The sequence below is a fragment of the Notothenia rossii genome, assembly GCF_949606895.1.
Source record: "Notothenia rossii genome assembly, chromosome: 9".
NCBI classification, from domain to species: domain Eukaryota; kingdom Metazoa; phylum Chordata; class Actinopteri; order Perciformes; family Nototheniidae; genus Notothenia; species Notothenia rossii.
This window is the reverse complement of record NC_136907.1, coordinates 67,158,050-67,179,871: the sequence shown is the minus strand read 5'-3', so window position 1 is coordinate 67,179,871 and position 21,822 is coordinate 67,158,050. Positions and strand designations below refer to the sequence as shown.

The following is a 21,822-nucleotide window of genomic DNA, read 5'->3' as shown; positions in this document are numbered from 1 at the left end:
CACACAGAGGTGCCATGATATCCTCCAGTTTGCTCGGTGGGGAGAACTGAATGGATGGACTGCAGAGACTGCGTGGTGTGAAAAGTGTTGATGGAGATAAAACCAACAAAACCATTTTGGAAAAACGTATTCACTTTGTCACCACTTTATATAAAAGTATGACTTGAATGATTTTATGGTATTTAGAAGTTGAACATGCTTTACACACGTGTTAGCACTTATTAAATCTCTTGTTGACCTTCATGATCTACAGTCAGTAGCCATAAGCTGAACAGGCATCACATTTTTCACATGCATTTAACACCCTCGCTGCCTGGGCCTCTTTGCCAGTGTTGACAGCTACTGGGAGGAAAAAAATTGAAAAGTTCATAGCTGCTCTATAACTTCCAGATTTCTCCCAAACAGCTGCCCAAACCCTCGGGCTCCTCTGAGCAGCTCCACAGTGATTAACTTTGCATAAGGAAGTTCAGCCATTTAATGACAAAATCTGAAAAAACAACATTAAAGAGATAAAAAATAGATAAAACACAAGCATTTTCCAGTGTAGTAAAATTAGCAGTTGATGTAAGACTAATTAACTCACTGTTATTGCACTTAACTTTACTATAAAAATAACTTAATTGAAACTCATTTGAATCACTGGACAGTTGATTTCTTTTATGGTGAAAAATATCCTTACCCAAGTAATATTCATTAAAAGACATTCATGATGATATCGTAGTGGATGTAAGTTCTGGTGACAGAAGTGTTCCTACAATATTAATATACATTGTAAGTAAAGTCTTGGATTTTAAATTGCACTTAAGTTAAAGTGGTATCAACTACTACTTAGAGTATAAAAAGCACAACTACTATCCTTTAAGAGTTGTATAATTAATAATGCATACACCTTAAGCAGCCTTATGATATTGTGGCTGATCTGGGAAGCCTAATTTGTAGTAATTTAGATTATTTGCAACAATTCATCATATATTTTAAAGTCATCATAGGTTATATATATGTAAAATATACAAAGTAACTTTTCACTTAAGGTATGCATTAAAGTAAAATGTGCCCTATGATATTTACTGAAGTTTTAACAAAAAATTGAAATACTCAACCAAAGAACAAATAACTCAAAGTAGCATACAAGTACAAAACTTGAATACATGTTTTCAAGTGTTACTTTCTACCATTTGGCTGTGAAAGTCTGTCTAAAAGTATGTTGCCTTTGCCACTGTTGCAGTGCACAATAATTGCCACCAGATGGCGCTAACATCTTTAGGGTTAAGCGTATCACGTGTTGCCTCCTTCATGCGAGTCATCAAAGTTTAGCATGTGGACACTTTTAACATTAGAGAACAATTGCAGGTTTGACTGAATACATGTTTTATTAACATCTATTTCCAGCTCGAGCTGCTCAGGTAACCTCAAAAGCCTATACCCCAAAGTTGAATCCGAGCAAAACAAAGAAATATATTACATGCATTTCAAAATGTAATATGTATTTCGTTCCTGATTTAATATTCACAAGAGGAAGTTGGCCTCATAAATTATACAAATACACAGCCCACCATGGGGCTGATTAAGCAAGCTGACTGTTATTACTAAACGAATCGATGCAAATGGTTCTGCTGACTGTCTTCAATGTTAAGAATATAAAAAAGATTTTAAAGAAACACTGCATCTTAATTAGTAAACGCATTTAAATTAACTGCACAAATGAAATGCTTATGATGCTGTTTTAATGCAACAATTTGGGCTAAATAATATGTCCCTCCAAGCCAACAAAAGTCTTGCAAAGAAACGGATTTGTCACAACTTTACATAATTAAATCATCTCTAATCATATTGTTATTAATATTATGAGTATATAGTTAACTAAACAACAACAACACGTGTTGACTCAACAAAAGTAAAAATAACATTGAAGATATTTCATGAAAGAGAAACAACTGATTTGTTCCCTCAACACAGCCCATTAGTCACTGATGTTGCTCAACTAGGACAGCTTTTTTATCTCCAAGAAAGCATCAGTGCCTATAAATGGAGACACCTCCTATTAGATCAGCTATCAACAGCCACTTGACTTTGAGAATGGGAAACAGACTGTCTCCCTTTTGAAATCAGTGGTGAGCTAATTTTATCAAATATTTCGTTGGAATAAACAGTCTGGCAGCTAATCGCACAGTTATCTTTAAACTTTTATATCTGATAACATCATTTATAACAGTGCAGGAAGTTTTACCATGTGAGGAAAATTCGTTGCATTCATGCTCAAAATATGCCACTTTAAGAACACTGTTTTAACATTTTTACAGTCTACAGTTCTAAAGTGTAATTTATAGATCATACAATGTAGTGGCAGAGAGCGAAATATTTGAGTTTTATTTCACACATTAAATAAATGCAATAGATGGCAAAACCATTAAGGATTTCTGGTGGGAAATCTATTTACATGTAGCGCTGTAGTTTTAGTGAATTCAGTGTGTATTCAGTCCTTAGGAAAAAATCCTCAACTTCTAATTTTACACTCATGGCAAGCAGGCACAAATAAAGGACTGCAGACCTTAATAATGGTCTCAAGCAATTCACACATATTTATTTCTGCATTTTAGAAGCTTCAAGCCAGGGAGTGAAATCCGGACAGGTTGTTATAGCTACGCAATCCACAGGGGTTCCGATGTCTATTTAAAACCCCTCAGACCCTCCCTCTCTCCTTTAAACAACATTATATATCACACACACTGCATGCTAATGCGACGAATTCTCAATGAGCACTAAAACACATCTTAAAATTAGCTCATTCTGTTGTCTGAGTTCAAACTGCCTGACAAGGCAACAGAGGAAACATATCATCAGAATTCCCCCTTTGGCAATACCTGCTGATTGGGTCCTAAAAACGCAAGCAGCTTTTAACTTTTAATATTTGGCTCCCGAGTTCTGCCACGAGTAGTCGCGAAAGATAGATTCTCCCTCAGTGTTTTTTGGAGGAGAGAAATAAAAATCCACCGGTGCAGATTCGTTTTTCATTTTTGTCCAATCTTCAGTTAAAATCGTAGTGCGCGTAGGAGCGCGCATGTAGGCTTTCTGCTGGAGAAGTTTTAGAGAAACTTTAAGGATGATATACCTTGGATGTTTCCTGTTGCTCTGTGGGCTTACGCATGTCATGGCAAGTTATCCCATCTGGTGGTAAGTTTTGTATTCATTATATCCCTGAACGAACGAATGGTGACATGTTATTTTAAAATGTTGATAATGATTTGATGATCCGCTTTTGTGTCAGTGTGGTTATGGTTTTTATTTCGTTTCTGACAGCAGCGGAACATTTATGTGCACCAATAGTAAAGTTTAGACACGTTTAACAAAAGCGTTTAGGTGCTAAAGATAAAAAAGTGCAATAAAAGAGCGAAAAACGTGATTTTATTTGAACACAATAGCAGAGAACAGACCTGTAGAAACCAAAACAACTTACGGAAGAACAAGTTTCTTCATTGATTCAATGTTTACTTTTGAATACTATGCACTATGACATTTTCAACATTAACGATGCAATTTGACTTAGATCAATTTTTTTATTCATAGTGCAGCAGGTGCAATGTTGGTGTGCATGCAAGTGTGTGTGTTTGTTTGTGTGTGTGTGTGTGTGTGTGTGTGTGTGTGTGTGTGTGTGCGTGCGTGCGTGTGTGTGTGTGTGTGTGTGTGTGTGTGCGTGCGTGCGTGCGTGTGTGCGTGCGTGTGTGTGTGTGTGTGTGTGTGTGTGTGTGTGTGTGTGTGTGTGTGTGTGTGTGTGTGTGTGTGTGTGTGTGTGTGTGTGCGCGCGTCCACTCGTCTGTGTGGGGTCAAACAAATATGAAATGTTACCCAACAATGGTGTATTCTTTGAGTGATTTATAATATTTAAAGTAATTTCATGAGGATAACCAGCATAGCATTTGAAAAACAATACCGTATGTTTTCTTATCAGACTTAGGACACCTTATGCACTTTTAACTAAAGGTCAAAGAAACGAATTCAACAGTTTTAAGTGTGATTGCAGCTTTTGCTGTCATGGACATTGTGGGTATGGGCTAATGATTTTCCCATCAGTTTCCTTCTGTTTCAAATGTCTTCGGAAATCAGCATCTGATGTCCTTTCATTTTATTTCAGTTTTGAATCACACAGAAGAACAGAGTTTCTGCAGAAAAGGCACTGGAGCAATATAAATGTTGCAGCATCCTAATTCCTCATATAAGAAAAAACTGTACTATTTAGTTCAGTTGTCTTTTTTTGGTCTTACAATGTTCATCAGCTTTTACACGTTAATAACAAATGTCTTACTAGAGCTATTTTATTTTCTATCTTTAAATAGTCTGCTTTTCTGCGATGTTGGGTTTACCGTATTACTTCCCTTAATGGGGCTCCTGGTGGTAATACTGATGAGAAACTAATTACATGCACAGCTGGAAGGAAATCCTGATAAAACAGTGGGTGGAAAAAATCCAACCCAAACCAGTCCAAAGTCCTGGTTTTAAAAGTGAGTGCATCCAGTTACACTGTGTTCTCCTCCAGCTTGCTGTCTACATTCTTTTTTGTGTTTTATCACCTGTTAAGCATCTTTTGCAATTTTTTCTGTTGATGCCAGTGTGTGCGTTGCCATGTTTTAGGCCTGCTGATTGACACACTTGTGCACACTGCTCAACAGAGAAAAGAGGGGCTTTATATTTCATCTACAAAAGAGCTTTTTTTTTTGTGGAGCCAGTTTTGAATGACACAATGGATGGCAGGTTTCCATTCTGTCATTGCAAAACTGCAGCAAGTCAAGAGCTCACTTATATGTTGATGATTTGATATTGGAGGGTGGGTCAGGTCTTTTATCGAAGACTGTAACTACACGAGCAAAAGAGCGGCAAATAAACCCAACAGGAGTACGTTTGCTGTATCACTCCTACCAGTACAAACAATCTTTGACAGCAGAAGTAGCACATTAAGTCACTTTGAGTTGAACATTCTTGACGTAATACTAAAGTTGTTGATTTTTTCTTGTGAGGCTACTGATGTGTTTTTTGTTACATAGCAACTCATCCCAAGTCAAATAACGTGGTTCCCTTTGGATTGCGCTCAATACAGCTTCATTGTCTCTCTGTTTCCAAACGGCGTGTCAGCTACCTAAGAGCTTTCCCTTGAGTGGAAAGCAACCTGTGACGTTTTGCTGACAGGCTATGCTAAACTTTGCTTCAAGTGGCCATCGGAGCTGCATCACACTCAACCTCTGTGCCACACTATTCTCTGGAGATCTAGATTTGTACTAAGACAGGTTCATGTCTGTCTCTACTCGACCTGCCATGACATAGCCTGGCTGCACCCGCCACCCCGCCGCCCCCTTCCCTAGTCCACCCCACCTTAGAAGATAAATACCTGGAGGTGAAAGCTTGCCGCACATTCCTTTTCCCAAACATATTCTCTTGATGTCAAAGTCGGCTCCAAGGCCCCAGGGCCCACGAGTAAAGTGGTAATTCTAAGGTACCCTGCTTGGGCTTGCTGAAATATGCATTAAACCTGTGCTGGATACACTTAGATGAGAGGGGGAAAGCCATACTATAACACAAATTGAATATTCTTTTCTTAAGTATTTATTTAAAACAATTTTAACTAAAGTGTTTATTTGATATCATAAACCTCTTTTTTGACCACTTATGCCAACAGTTTGATTCTTTGGAGGGCAGCTGCTTTGAAGAATGATTTTCTCATGAATTAGAACAAAGTGTATCAAAGCACTCAAGATATGCCAAAACCAGCATTTAAGTGGAAATATTTGTCAGGGCTAGTATTCACCATTTTAAAACAGCTCCTTTGAAAAAAAACATAAATCACCCCCGGTTGAACATGCCCTGCCCCCTCTCTTAGGCCATTTCCTAACACAGGAAGAGGTGGCACGGATTACTCAGCCCCGCTGAGACAGACTTGCGTGAGTAGAGCAATCAAAGCCCATTGACTCATGAGGGTTTGTTTGACACAGGTAGATGACCTAGCCGAAATCATGTAAAGAGACCCTCACAGGTGTAGTCTTGATGAGTAATAAGGCTCATTACAGACTCTGGTCAAAAGGAAACTCCCACATGACCTTTATGCTGCACTATGTTCTGCTGATGAGATTCATTTGGAGCTCATTCACTTGTGCAAAAGCCTTTGTTAATGATGGAGTTGATGGAAATGGCATCTAAACCTCAGGGGCGTCACATGGAGGAAAAGGAAGCAGAGGAGGTTCAATACCAGACTGACAGTAGGAGTACTACTTGTAAAAAATGCTGGCCTGCAGCGCTTGTTTCACCTGCCTTGAGTCACAGTAAACATCTCCCAATGATGATTCTCTGATGAATTTGTGCGTGTTAGGCAAACCAAAGTCTGTACCAGTTTGGGATGTAGACTCAGGTTAATGCTGGGAAATATGCGCTTAAGGGCCAAAGAGAGGCCAGTGCTTGTTTACTGATGTATGTTGCAGACAAACTGCAGACAAATACGACTTCCTATGGACCCATTTTCCTTTGCTTGCTTACTAAACCGCTCTTTTATAATTAACTAGAGCGGTCTAGCCTGTGGAAATTAGACAAAATATTCTGTGAAAACCAGTGTGACAGGCAACTCTGATATTTGCCCAGGAGAAATAACTGGTTAACTCTCAGCAAATGGTTTACAAACACCTTAACCACAGAAAGCATTAACGTGCCATATTGAAAATGAAATTCATCCAGCCTTCACATTTCCCTATATATTGGAGGTCTTCAAGGTCATCCTGTTTTTCTGCCGTCTGAAGTGGTCAGCCAGGGGTCAGTTGGCTGAGGAGATCTTTTCTTGGGCTGTGAGCCTTTAAAGAAAGCAGCCTTAGGCCAGTGTCAGGAGTTTCAGTAATCTTGTTGTGATCAGCGATTAGTCCTTGAACAACAGTGAACGGGTCAACGGAGAGCGAGCTAACTGAGCGGCAAGAGACTGCACACCTGCCCTGGCTCTGCCTTTGTGCAACAGCTACAGTAACTATTATCAAGCCCATATCACTCAGGGAGGATCAGCATACCGCTGCCAGTGTTCGCTGTTTAATAGACAGTTGCAATGAAATGTAGACTTGTCTCGATTGCCAACAAGCTACTTTGTTGCTACCCTTGCCAAGGATAATAGGCACTCTGCTATTAAATAATCAAGTTGTCAGGATATTGATTTTACTGACATTTTATTTAAAAAGAACCTCAAGCTATCCGGTCAGCGGGTCATGGATTTAAAGAAAATGTGTTTGTTCGTCTAATTACAATAATGTCTTGACATTTAAATGTTTCTTTTTAAAAAGGCTTTGCTTGCAAGTCAAACCAATTACTCACCTTTAATTTGAGCCAATAAAGCTTTCTGTGATGTGGAAAAGCCAACAGATGGTCATGTTCAAGCACAGAACAGCAAAATGTTTTGTAAAAATGAGCTAAATGACATACTATTCAATGATACAATGGATATCCCATTTCTATGATTACTAGTCACTAAAAGTCCTAATTGAGAGGACATAGAAAATAAAGACAGAAAGACAGAGAGAAAGCACAAGGGAACGAGACGGAGAGATGTAATCAGTGAACCAAGTTTGCACTTGTTGTATCCCAGAATACCTTCCTCAAAGGAAGAGGGGGGTTGGGTTATGTGTTACACTTAATACACTCTCTGAAGTTTCAATGTAGGGTTTGCACTCTTATTACCCTAAGCCGAAGCCCTGTTAAGTGTGCGGACAGTTAATAACAAGGTGTAGTTTCCCAAGTTGTCAGCTTAAGGTCTATGAAGACCTCTAGATGCATTGTGGACTTTCATCTTAGACAGAAACGCTGCTTGCTTCTGTGGCAGCAGGGCTGCAATTTCAATTCACACAAAGGCCAGGTGTCTGCAGAGAGGGTAGTTGAAGGGATAAAGGATGGACGCCTAATGGTAGCATCTGATACAGCAAACAAACACAATCAAACTCAGACGCTCAATTACACTGCACCTGGAGAGGGAAATTAGTCTTCCTCTTGGGTTCTGTTAAGTCAATGGATAAAGATAGACGGAGACAATGCAATCATAACAATGTGATTTCCCCTCTCATTGTAGGTCACTAGCAGTGGGCCACCAGTACTCTTCACTGGGCACTCAACCCATCCTCTGTGGCAGTATCCCGGGTTTGGTGCCCAAGCAGCTGCGCTTCTGCCGAAACTACGTGGAAATCATGCCCAGTGTGGCCGAGGGGGTGAAGATTGGAATCCAGGAGTGCCAGCACCAGTTCAGAGGCCGACGCTGGAACTGCACCACCGTCAATGACAATCTGGCTATTTTTGGGCCAGTTTTAGATAAAGGTAATGTAACACATCAAAGACATGTGCATTGCAGCTTGCTCTCTTTAACATTAGCATAAAATGCATGCAAATAACCTGTCAGTGTACATCATTCAGGCTGCCAATATACAGGTTTTAACTCCCCCAAAAGATTCCCTGGTATTTTGATTTGGAACAATCAACTGTGGTTTACTTGACTCATATCTCATATGACTAACAATCATTAAAGTAATCAACCAAATTCAGGTTTTCCGATACCAGGATTGAAAGGTTAGACAAAATCAGTCTTCTGCAGCATTTGCAAAAGTGCCACTTGACAATAAATAGTGTTTAATTGTGAAAGAATCTCAATAACCACAAGCAAATATGAAAATACGAGAGCAACATATGTCTTAAACAAACAACCAAATTAACAAACAAATTAATAGGCCAATAGTTAAATCATGCAAGACCTATTTATATGTAAATAGTGGAGAAGTGTAATGGGTAATGCTATTAGTTAAGGCATGTGTATACCTACCAAACCTCTTTAGTGAAACCCTACTGTCCCCAAATTATGTTTATGGTACTTTCTTACAAGTTAGTTCTTCAAAGCTGCTGAAAAAAGACTAGAACTGAAAAATAGAAAGCCACCTAATATATCTCTATATATGTTGATTCACTTTTCCATTAACAAATCTATATTCTCTCCGTCTTGTATTTGCATTACAAAAGCTGCACTCCCTGTGTGCATCATTCATTATGCTCGTTCAAATCCTTGTTTAAACAGAGCTTGGACTGAACAAACTCTGAGCAGCCTGTATGCCTGAAATAATGTACACAATTAGAAGAGTGAGTTCTGTCTTGTTAGAGTTTTCTTTAGGAGGGAACCCCCTGTGATTGTTCTGCTGCACAATCCTTTGAAGTGACTTAAACAAGACTGTGAACCGGAGTTTTTCAAAATACATTTTTCCCATTAGATTCTGTGATTATGTATTAGGACTTTTAAGTGTATGTCAAGTCTGGTCTACTTATGGGCTCAGGCAGCAGAAATCCCCACTGTGCTGGGAGGCATATTATGTTACCTTTCGACAGAGCCTGCCTAGCGGTTTCCAGTCTTTGTGCTAAGCTAAATGTCTGCTGTCCTTAGCTTCGTATTTAACAGACACAAGTGAGTGTATCAATCTTGTCGTCAACTCTCTGTAAGAAAGTAAATGAGGGCATTTCCAAAAAGTATTAATTTAATTCCTCATGTGAGTACAGCAGACACATTTGTTACTAAGGTATTTAGGTTTTTGTCTTTCCTTTTTGTTTTTTGTCTCCTCTGCCTAAGTCTAAAATGAGCTACAGGCTCCAACATTGAGAGTGAGCGTCAAACATAAGGGTTGTGGGTCGAAGATCTTAACCTGTCACCTAGTTTACAGAAGATTGATGCAAACGCAGGGGGTTGGAGGTTACTTAGGGCAATTGCTTTTAATAAACTCCTGAGCCAGTTGATAGAAGAGGCTTGAGCTCAAGTAGGTGGCTAACGATAGGGGTTCTCAATCCGAGCCCTATTGTGGTGCAAAATGCCACCACATCGCTCCCGTTGCCGCCCCTCCAAGGCCTAAATTGCAGGGGTACTGAGCGGAAAGAGGAGGCAGCTACTGGGCTTTAGTAAATCATTTTGATTGGATTAAGGTCACTGAGGCCCTTAATAATGTGAGAGGTCAAAGTGGCTGGATTAAGTGCCTTTGTCAGAGGCCAATGAGAGTGACTCAGGGGCTCACAGGCCTTTGATAGGGCATAGTAGGAGAGGGCTTCCATTTCATTGGATTTGATTGATGCTGGTGTTTGTCTGTGCAACAGGGCCATTGTCCTCACTGGTGTCTGTTTGTCTGCGATTCAGACTGTTGTGTGTCGGTTTCCTCCTGCCTTTTTAGGGTCCAAAGCTGAAAGGAGGAGTAGGCGCCTTTATTGGCTTCAGGGGCTTAGTTCCTATCAGTTAGCCCATCACTGCCCATGCCCTCCTCATCTTCACAGAGGACATGAGAAGTTTGTTTGACGGAGGTGGATTAGGCAATGGATAAGTACTTAAAGAATAAAAACATGGACTATTACGGAAGGCCATTCGGTAAATTGAGTTGAGACTAGTTTAAAATAATAGAATTGAAAAATGTGTTAGTGTCTGCTTGGATCACTTACACAACCAAATGTAATCAGACATTGGCTTGAAAACACACAAACACTCATCGATCTAAAAGCACACTGTCACGCACACTCTTACCAAAATTCATGCATCAAAACATAAAAGAGTTACGTTTTTCCTGCCTTGAAAATGGACCCATACTTCTCCTATGTGGATGTTCTCTCTCCCTTCCACATAGCCTGATCCTCTCTCTATGTTTCTCTCTCACTCCACACCCCGAATCGCGAGCCCTAGCTCCAGGCTATGTCTGCGTCAGCACTCATTAATTTACATTAACTAAAGTGTCAAAACACGCACTGCTGGAATCTGCCTGTGATGAAAGGTAATAGAAAGCTGTGCAGGTGTTCTTAGTCCGTGGAGCAGATCCCAGAGCTGTTTCTGCATTCTTTACAGAACACCTACCTACTATATGGGTATAATCATGCTCCAGTTTATGAGTCATAGAATTAGTGAAGGCAACTTTGCTACAAAAAGTGTACAGCCACTATTTTACAGGTGTTACCACCCACACAGGTATAGAGATGCAGTATCACTATGGTACTTGAAACCATTAAATGTAAATGAGGTTTACAGGAAGCTCCTATTACATAATATACAAAGCATGTGGAATGGATTGCTAGGTTTCATACTTTTGGAGCTCTGACTGAACCTAATTCCTTAGTCACCTCTGCCTTGTCTGCAGTCACTAGGAAATTCACCTGATAAATTACCCGAAATTATTAAGTCCCCACTAAACTAACTAGGAAAAGGTCAGGGGATGTGGGCTGTGACCTATGACCTGAGGATGAGAAAGTGTAACTATTTAGGATGGGCTAAGAGGTCGATGCTTCTCATGAGACGTATGTCTCTCCATTCTGGGGGAGGGAAACTAGCACACCAGTATATCATTAACTCTGGGCAAGAAAGAAAGAAGGGGTGTGGTAAATGGAGTTGATGGGGGGACCTTAGCCCCACTCCCTGCTGGGCACTGCTCTGAGCACAATATCTTCGCAACCATGAGATTAAGCAGGAGAAAAAGTGCTTTTCCCCATTCACACGCCCTTTAGATTGTTTTATTAAACCATTTGAATAGGGATTTCCCCGTCTGCCGACAAGCGGGGTCCAGCCAATGCATAGTTCTCTGTTGCTATGACTTAACTTGGTCCCCACTAATCACCGGCCAGGGCAAATTTCATATAAAATATCTGGGGCCATTGTGGGACTAACACAGCGTGACAGTGGCAGCACAATAGGGGATTCAACCCCCCAGCAGGTCGTAGGGACCACTTGGCCTGCCAGGGTCTGGCAAAGTTTGGTGGAGGAGCATTGTTGGAGTAAGAGTGTCCTGAAATGCCATAAATTGGTCGTAAAATCAAGTAAAGACGGGAAACTAATGTACCGTAAGAGCTGGTGTTTCCAGGTCAAGTAAGTGCTGTTACAGGTGTTGATAACCGCTGTAAAGGTTATGTGAAACACCACACTTCATACAGAAGTAGTAGATTGACAAAAACATACTTTATGAAAAATGTAATTGTTTCTTAAACTTTTGTTGACTTTTTCCAACAAAAAACTAAATGGAACAAGGTTCACACTTTGGTTTTGAGGTGTGTGGAGTAATACCCTTTTTTATAAACCATTACATCTTTGTTATCTATTAGCACAAATATTTTAGTACTATGTTATATTATAAACAATAGATTTCAGCAACTTCAAAATATAGGTTTGCATGGACAGTATCATCCTAGCTTGGCAGAGAAATATACTTCGATGAAGTATGAGGAGATTAGACATGTTACATCATCACCAGTCTTTTTTTATGGAAATCAAGGACTTATTGAAGGGTTTGGGAGGGTCAAAAGAAAGTCTACGACCTTAAAGACCTAAAGAGACACTAGGACATATTACATTTGCCTCCATTATTCTCCTTTGCTCAATTTATCCCAAGATAATCCTCTTTTCCTCTCCCAATTGAACTCCTCGACCCCCTTATGCTCCACAGAATTATTGCCGGTCATCCATAAGGTTACATATCCAAAGGAGTTTCCCAAGGTACCATTTTGGGTCCACATTTCTTCACACCTTTCATCAATACTGACATTTTGTGACTCCAGAAAATGTATTTATATTTCTATGATGATGATACATTGTTGTGTAACAGATATTAAACTGATGTAGTTCTGTATGCTTGGAAGACGCTTTTTCCTATCCTTGACATTTAAAATGAATGTAATAACCTCAGACACCACTAACTTGAAGCCCCAAAATTAACAACTCATACTTTGTTTGTTTTGTGATTCATGTCTTATGAATCACTGTCGAAATATTTCAGCCCAGAGCCCCCCTTGATTGCAATAGAAAATAATTCAATATTCAAGTGAAATGATCTGTGGTGGATGGAGTAAGTGGGATGCCAGGAATGAGAGCAGAGGTTTGAATGTATTGTGAACATAAGTTACCTTGTGGGTTTACAATAGCAGTATGAAGTGGGTGGTGGAGGATGCCAGTAGACCTTTCTCTTGCATCATTGTTCCTAATGCCCTTTAGTCCTCAAACTGGTTGGAACCTGCTGTAAGGGAGGAGCTCCTACTACATTTAGCTTTATACTCCTTTTCGTTCTTTCCCTCTGTCGTTTTTGTTCTTTAGACAGAACCATGTACTGCCTATTTATGTATTTGTCACACACACAACCACATATGCAGATACACAACCCCAGATTTCACTATTGATCCTTACACCTTTCTCTACATTTCTTTAATTTCTGATTGTACATTTCGTATATACACCTGGTGTTACTATATTCTTTATCATGTTTCTAGGTATTTTTTCTTGAGATAGTGCAAGACCATACACGTACACATATCCAGGGCAAAATCCTTGTCATAATGAATAATGTTAAAGCTGGGAGCGAACAATGTCTCCTTGCTCGAGGAAATGTTGTTTGATATCGCATATATGGACACTACATTGCCATCTCCATGTGTGTGTCTCTGATTTGTCCCCACAGTGTGAGGCAGCTTCCTAACCTCTCAAAAGCTTAATTGAGTCTCTTAATTATAGGCCTGTCAGCCCCGACTCTTCCTCTCAACTCTCTGGAAGATCCTGATCCCTCTGAATCATCAGTTAGCTATTTCAAACTGAAGCATAGAGGCCATGCTAGCCTTATTCAGAGGGTGATTGATGTCTGGGCTGACTGACCACAATCTCGGTTAGATATCTTATCTCGGTAGATACTACCTAAAGGCAACGATATTAATGGAAATCGCAGCATGTCTAGTTTGTTTGAATTGTCTTGTTGGCCTGCGTTGAAACATTTTTCTCATGGAATCACACAAGACCAAACACAAGCAGAAATCAACATGTTGTGACCATTCTCTAGCAATTACAGGACAACTTCTCTATAAATTGATAGTTGAATTGAATTAAATCCTAAAAACAATCATTGACAAGTTAAAGTATGTGAAATCCGTTTGCAAGATGTTAACTTTTCACTTACAGATACTCAAACTTCTCTTTTCAGCTACTCGAGAGTCAGCATTTGTTCATGCCATTGCCTCGGCGGGAGTGGCATTTGCAGTGACCCGTGCCTGCGCTGATGGTTCAGCCACAATCTGCGGATGTGACACACGCCACAAGGGCCCCCCTGGTGAGGGATGGAAGTGGGGTGGATGCAGCGAGGATGTGGACTTTGGGAGCATGGTGTCCAGGGAGTTTGCTGATGCGAGGGAGAATCGCCCTGATGCACGCTCAGCCATGAACCGCCATAACAATGAGGCAGGGAGAATGGTGAGTTTCCTAAAATGTTCTTTTTGCTGACTGATTTTCTTCTTCTTTCAGATATTTCACTGACACCTAATTTTTTTTATCCTTAGTCCCTCAACGACAACATGTTTCTCAAGTGTAAGTGCCATGGGCTGTCAGGAAGCTGCGAGGTCAAGACGTGCTGGTGGTCTCAGCCTGACTTCAGAGTTATTGGCGACTACATGAAGGATAAGTATGACAGCGCATCAGAGATGGTGGTGGAGAAACATAAGGAGTCCCGTGGATGGGTTGAGACCCTGAGACCAAAATACAACTACTTCAAACCCCCAACAGAGCGCGACCTGGTTTACTATGAAATCTCACCCAATTTCTGTGACCCCAATCCTGAGACAGGCTCCTTCGGCACCCGTGATCGCATCTGCAACCTGACGTCCCATGGCATAGATGGGTGTGACCTGCTGTGCTGCGGCAGAGGTCATAACACAAGGACTGAAAAGAGAAAGGAGAAGTGTCACTGTATTTTCCACTGGTGCTGCTACGTCAGCTGTCAGGAGTGTGTGAGAGTCTACGACGTGCACACCTGCAAATAAGGACATATGATTCCTGTCTTTTCACACCAAAATTGAAAGACTTCAGTTGGCCGATTCACAAATACAGCAACTTATCTACAAGACATAAGAGACTGTAAAGCTGTGCGGCCTGTGCATGTACTCCAGTGGCAGGCGGCCTTGTGCTTTGTGCTGAAAAGAGCCAGTCCCTGCCTTGATCAACTGAAAGTGTTGATTAGATGTTGACATCATAAAGCGCCATTCATGTGAACTGATATGATGGCGATGATGACAACAATGTTGATATCTCTAGCGATGACGAAAGACTTCTGATGTACTGATGTAGGAAAGGAGAACTGTGGGCTGATTGACAAACACCATATTGGTGATTTTTTTTTCTTTCCTGTATTCCAAGTAGTTCATTTGTTAAGAATAGTACAGCACTGCCAATACTTTCAAGTCAATGGGGCAAACAATGAAAGTGTCACATGTTCTTATGTTTATTCATAAGTTGTTTTTTCCAACATGTTGCCAACTTACATGACACTCAATAGCATGCATTCTCCTCCTCAACTGTATATGTATGTGTATATCTGAAAACTAACATTGTCGTTGTGTGAGTGAGTTTTTTTTAATAGTGTTAATATGTTACTGATGTTTGGGTAAGAATGCACTTGCACCTGAGTGAATGTAGTTATTATGCTGCAATGTGTTTACATGTGCTCAAATTAGTTAAGCTAACCAGTTAATATTTGCTTTCAATGACAATATGAGCCGTATCAACTGAACAATTTCAAAACAAGAATATACACATTTCCGGAAACACCTAAAAACACTGGAAGCTTTTTCTTAAAGGTGGGATAGGTACGTTTGAGAAACCGGCTTGAGATACACTTTTTGTTATATTCCATGGAATGCTCTTAACATCCCGATAGCAATGAATATCTGAAGTGCTTTGACAAAAAATCCATTAAAAAATTTCATCTATGGAAGCCGTAGCACTGTAAAAAGCACGACCAATAATTTGAGCCGGCCCGGCTAAAGTAACTGGATGGCCTACCTGCCTGTCAGCCTTCCATCTGTGCACAAACTTATCTCGTGCCCTCATTGGTCATGTGCGCATTCGTGTGTGTTGGAGGAGGGGCTCTGTAAGGAGGTGGCAGATTTTTTCCGGCTGTGTATTTTCAAATTCTAGCGCACTCGAGCTGGTTTCTCCAAAATTATCTACCTTACCTTTTAAGAGTAACAATGCTTTGAAAAACACCAACAGTTGTGACCAAAGACAAGAAAGTGAAACCCTGTGCGTCTGCGGTAGTCAGACGGCTGTAAATAAATCTGAAAGGTCAGCACTTGTTGAAAAATATGAAGCATGTTCTCCTTGTTTTTATCAGTATTAGCAATGTCTCATGGGACTGGATGTGGGGAAAGCTGTTATTTATAAAAGGGATACTCCCACTATATTTTTGTTTTATTTACACATATATAACATTCTTTTATTTGGTATTTGATGGAATAGAGATCAATTCTGAACTCCCCAGCATAAACAACACAAATGGCAAAGAAAGAACAAAATAGGCTGCATCATAAGAGCTCTGTATAATGCAGTTTAGTTTGCAGTCGTGGTAAAATCCTCACCAAAACTTGTGCATGAGATGATTCTCAGCATTGGCTTATGGTTCTCCAACTTAAACAACAAGCAGCATCACTGAAACGATCAATTCTTCCCTTATTTTAATGCTGCTAAATAATGATAATATGTTGTGTGTATGTGATTGTGTATGTGTGCGTGTTGATGTCCTTACATATAGTATGTTATTGTCTTTTTGTGTTCATTGTGTATTCTTGCATGTATTTGATTCTTTCTGTGAAAGAAACCTATCATATGTAGTTTGGAGAAAAAAATGTGAAGTTCTGACTAATTGTTACATACAGTAATTCCCATTTTAACCAAATAGACCAAAATAGAGTTTATGTTATTTTAGTTGCATATGGTTTTGTAGTCATGCTAAACGTCAGAGCAAAGATGGTTTATGTTGCCCTCCCTTCATTTGAAAAGAAATACAACAAAGTATTTATTTATTTGGAAAGTGAAAAACTACTGAAAGATGAGACAAGTAACAGAATGTTTATGAAAGCGCCGCCTGCCATTTCACTGATAACTTCAACTATAAATGTGTAAAGTTACTGATAAGTTATTGTTTACAGCCAATGTAATGCTACGTCTCAGGCATGTATATATTCATTGCCCACCATGACTCTTCATCTCGACTGAAAATATACATGAGCAGCCATAATCAGTTTCACATTTTAAGTCATCTTAATAAAGTACACAGCAGCCATTATTAGTAAAAGACCTGTTATAGTGGTTCTATTACTGTAAACTTAATTTGTGATTGATTGCTTGTGTGGACAATTTGCTTATTTTTTCTTAAAATCCAAAGTTTTGTACAAACCAGTTTTTTGTGTTTTTATGGATTTCTAAAATTTGATGTTTTTTTATAATTATTTATTTTATGCTATGTACATATTAGTAAGTAAAAGTATATATTTGCAAAATACATTTTTTTTAAACAGTGTTGTGACTTGTAACGCTGTAGCCTTTTTACCTCATCTCTGTTTTTTCACTGACTGCACACAGGCCTCGTTTGTCTTACTGCCTGTAGTAGATTTCTAAAGTTAACTCTGTAACACCAAAATAAAGCAACATAAACAACCAAACTTGTTCTATTATCTATGAATGAAGTGCACGTGTGTTACATTATGATGTAGATTTCAGCGAATCATGAGTGCCAAAAAATAAACACAGCCACTGATGGATCACTGAACTCTGAGACCTGAAAGAAGGCTCCTGAACGCTGGGGCACGTATCATACACATAACATGAACCTTAAGACAACCGGGCAACGTTAAATAAGTAGGTAACATTATTCAGTCTCTAGATGCCTTTGACAATTAAAACAAGCGCAATGACACAGTGTTCGCTGCTTTTAGGATTACAAACAAAGGTTACAAACTCAACTTCTGAAGGGTGCAAAGCAATGGTAAAAGGTTGAAGTCTGTGTTTGAAACTTCTAAAATGAATTGTTTAGGAGTACCCTCACTGAATTAGTGGTACATAATAATGGCAACAGTGCTAGAGGTCATGCAATGTCTTTTGACTTTTTATGCACTCAACAAGTTCATAAATGCATTGCAGATCTCAATTGTGAGAGATTAAGATAGTTCAGACTACAGAATACTGTATTTTACATTTTACTGATTCAAAGTATGCTAATTTTAGGGATACAGTATGTAGTGGTGAATCCAGATTCATTACATGTCATTTTTTTATTAGACGCTTTTATCCAAAGCAACTTACATATATTCAGTACTGTGGACAATCCCCACAGGAACAATTTGGGGTGAAGTGTCTTGCCCAGGGACACAACGACATGCTGACTGCAGTGGGACTCGAACTTGCTACCCCCTGATTTGAAGTCCAGCACTCTATCCACTGAGCCACAGCCGCCCCGTTTCAGATTCAGCTGACTCCAACAGGTGGCAATCCTTAAAACAAAACAAAAATCTCATCAAAATAAAATATGTTTGGCAAGATAAACAGAAGCAATCAGACCACTATACTGACAGGTCAACAAGCTTTGAACCCTTTTCATGGCATGTATGTAGGTAAGCCTATAGCGAGCACAGAAGACACAGCCACAAAGTTCCCATGTGTAATACCATAATCGCCTGCAAGACTGTGTCTGCAGACGGCCACGGATAATGCTGATGCCTGAATGAATGTGAAATCTAATCACAGTCACGCACTCAGAATATGGACAAGTTGTCAGTCGTGAAGACTAATAGATTTAGGCCATAATGTCCAAACATGGGCTGTGGATCCACATTTGACGAAAGAAGAATAAAATAAAGCTGGGCTTATAATGTGATTCCTGAGAGACTGCAGAAGCCAACTGTGCTTTTTGGAGAAACAATAATACCAGAGAAGAAAAATGCGATGAGAGTTAAGAAATAGATGGAGCTTTGTAGAAGAGAAAGACCTGATCTCAAGATAGATTAGGGGTTGGATGTGAATAGAGCCCACCGGTGCTCCAGCTCAGCCGCTGGACCCCTGATAGTCTTTGAGCCGTGCAACAATGTCACCACCAGAGGCCAGGTCTCACTGCTATCTAACCCCATTATCTCAAAGAAAGATTGATACACACCCCCTCCAGAGTGGAAGCACCACAAAAAGTGATGCCCTTCCGTTTTCATTCATGTGGATTCATTAGTCTGCCCACCCCCACATCATTCTATATTTTAAGCCGTCTTTCACAGTTTGTCCAACGAGTGAAACTCATTACTTTGAAATACTTATTTTTCCAGACATTCATAAAAAAAAATGCAATGGCATTTAAATCCTGCCTCATGATGGGAAATGAATAAAGACTTGTTGAAGACTCTGTGGTGTATAAAGCCCTGGGAGCCAGCCAGGTTCAGGTTTGGTTTAGTGACTGGGAGGCTGTCAGAAGCTCATTCCACACCTCGACCTTTGACACTTTTCACACCATCTGAATGGGAGAAAACAAGTAGAAAAACATGAAACAGATCACAGGATGGACAGAAACTCCGTGCCCTGCAGCAACGCTGTCTTTTGGCTGAAGGAAATGGGCCCTTCCCTTCAGACCAGACCCACCTAGTAGCTTTGTCACCCAAGTGAGATGAACCTTGTTAGCAGATACTTGCCAGAAGAAGCTAAGGTGGCTGCAGTGAGAGAGATGGCATCCTGACTGTGAGAACTTTGACGCGACGAGAGGCACCACCCAATAACCATATAAATGGGAGACAATGAAACTAATTGCAATCAGTGTCCTTCTTTTTATTTGATGTCCTGAGGTTCGCCCTGACATTCACAGGAGACCATTTAAATAATGCAGAGTTGTTGTTGTGGGGCAGAGCGACATACAGTGGGGTGGTGCAAAGGCCCACACTCAGATGACATGATTCAAATACTCCTACAGACGTAACACTTGGTGACAGCCAGCTTTCACTCTTCCCGAGGTCTTTTGATGTTGTGAAGATGAAAATGACTTATAACAAACATACAGACTAGGATTGATAGCTATTATGTTTGAATTGAGGTTTTATCTGCATGACGAAAGCAGGGTTGTTTAAAAGTTGATATATCAGAGAGCAGCTGTAATGCTGACTGCAGCTTTAAAGAATGTCGTTCTCAAAGCTCTTCTTGTTTCTAGGTCAAACACGGCAAAGGTGATGAGCTAAAGCTGCACTACAGAGAAGTGTGTGGGCATTTCATTATGTTACTGACTTTGAAGCCTGTCTTTTGATGTCTATGTGTTTTCTGTCTGAAATGAGATCATTCCCTTGGATTCAGTACATGTATTTAAGACATTTAACACATCGGACCTGCCAGATCGTAAGATTATTAAAAGTAAAATATTTGTATAAATAAATATTGCATAGAAAAATTTGAGCATATTGCCAGCTTTCATTTGAAAAACTGTCCCATGTTATTACTGTATTTGACTCAAATTATACTAATGCAGACTAACCCCGCGGTAAATGACTTTAATTTGCCTCATTTGTTCGGTTTTCATATGGCCTGCAAGTGATATTTCTCACTTCTATTTTCTAAATAAATAGATCCTGACAACACTCGCACCTTTACCCAACACTTCCATTAAATTCTAACTTAAGATCCACGAATGTGTTGTTTATCACACAATACTAATCACTTTTTTTTTTGCCTCTTTTGTAACATTAGACACACTACACTCAGACAAAATAATGTTCTACAGATAACTGTGTCGACACAAACCGTTCTCGGATGGAAGCATCTTAACATCTTCAGCAGACATGTTCTCTTTTACAGCCAGGGAGGGGAACGTGTGAAGTGTGTCACCTACCATGAATGAGGATGATGGGTGATCTGTAAGATTTCTATAGAGGACAACCATCATCTGAAGAGATGTGGCACCTGTCAAGCAGCCTTATCCCTGTTTGAAGTGCATGTTTGTATTGTTGAAGCCAACAAAGGACTTTTTGCCACCTCTGTACTTAGAAGAGAACATTAGTCAAACTAGGGGGGGGGGGGACCAGGGGGATGATATGGGGGACGTACTTAGGCTCTATACGGTGTGCAGGTGTGTGTTGAATGCACATGCATGCTTATGCATTCAATTACACACACACACACTCACTGACTGGCCTGACTTCAGTTTTAGGAAGAGTAAGGGAGCCCTCTGTGTTCAGGTGTGATGCTGTAAGATGTGGGCTGCTAGTGGTGGTGGGCTGCAGAGCCTTGGAGGTTGACAAGGGGTCATCCTGCAGATCAATGCAGGCCTGGGTTGTAGTAGGGAGGAGGAGGCTGACATGATCACTCATTAGTCACCTTTTCACCTCTCTGTAGCTCAGAGCGGTTCAGCAGGTAGGAAGAGCATGTTTGCATTTCCAGAAGCATCTTCACTCATCATTTGTTGTGTTCTAAGATTTTATATTTAAAGGACTGCCATGAAAAGTCATTCCTAATTGTTGGAGTTGTAATTGAGTTATTATGTGTGTCTTTTACACAAATACAAATGTACAACTTAATAATATCCTTTTAACTGAGGCTTTGAAAAGTATGTCTTGAAGCCACATAAAGCTCGACAGGTAAATAATAAAAAATAAAAATGTTTTTTTCTTTGCAGATTAAAAGTCTTCCTACACTTCTTCGTCTTCTGTGTGATTTTGTTGTGGTTGGCATCCATACGTTTTGCACCACCACCTGCCTTGCTGGGCTGTGTCTTGCCCTATCTGATCTGGCAATGAGGAGGCAAGGTCATTTAAGTTCCTGAACGTAAAGCATGTGGGAATAGGGAAACTGTTCCTGAAATGTAATACCAGTTGTTAACTGTTGACTATATGTGAAAGATTCATACAAAAAAAAAGTGATTTATATTTCAGTGTTTTAATACGTTTATTTCAGAAAAGCTTAGCAGAGATGGAAAACATTTAACTTGTGAAACACTTGTATTGTTTCAATGAACACTTCAAGTAACCTCTATGTAAATGTAGCGACGCACAAAAAAC

General features: G+C 39.9%; 1 protein-coding gene across 2 annotated transcripts in view; it reads left to right on the top strand.

Annotated features, from left to right (window-relative positions):
• Positions 1–17,469, top strand: part of wnt3a (wingless-type MMTV integration site family, member 3A) — a 61,285-nt gene extending 43,816 nt beyond the window's left edge. The window contains exons 1-4 of one of the 2 annotated variants that reach the window (XM_079652136.1): positions 2,250–3,171; positions 8,078–8,319; positions 13,962–14,227; positions 14,314–17,469. In XM_079652136.1, coding sequence (XP_079508262.1) covers positions 3,101–3,171; positions 8,078–8,319; positions 13,962–14,227; positions 14,314–14,793 — 1,059 coding nt within the window. In that variant the 5' untranslated portion in view covers positions 2,250–3,100 and the 3' untranslated portion in view covers positions 14,794–17,469. Of the gene's footprint in view, positions 1–2,249; positions 3,172–8,077; positions 8,320–13,961; positions 14,228–14,313 lie in introns of those variants that run through there. The other variant, XM_079652137.1, reaches the window with a different exon arrangement.
• Positions 17,470–21,822: the final 4,353 nt, after the last annotated feature.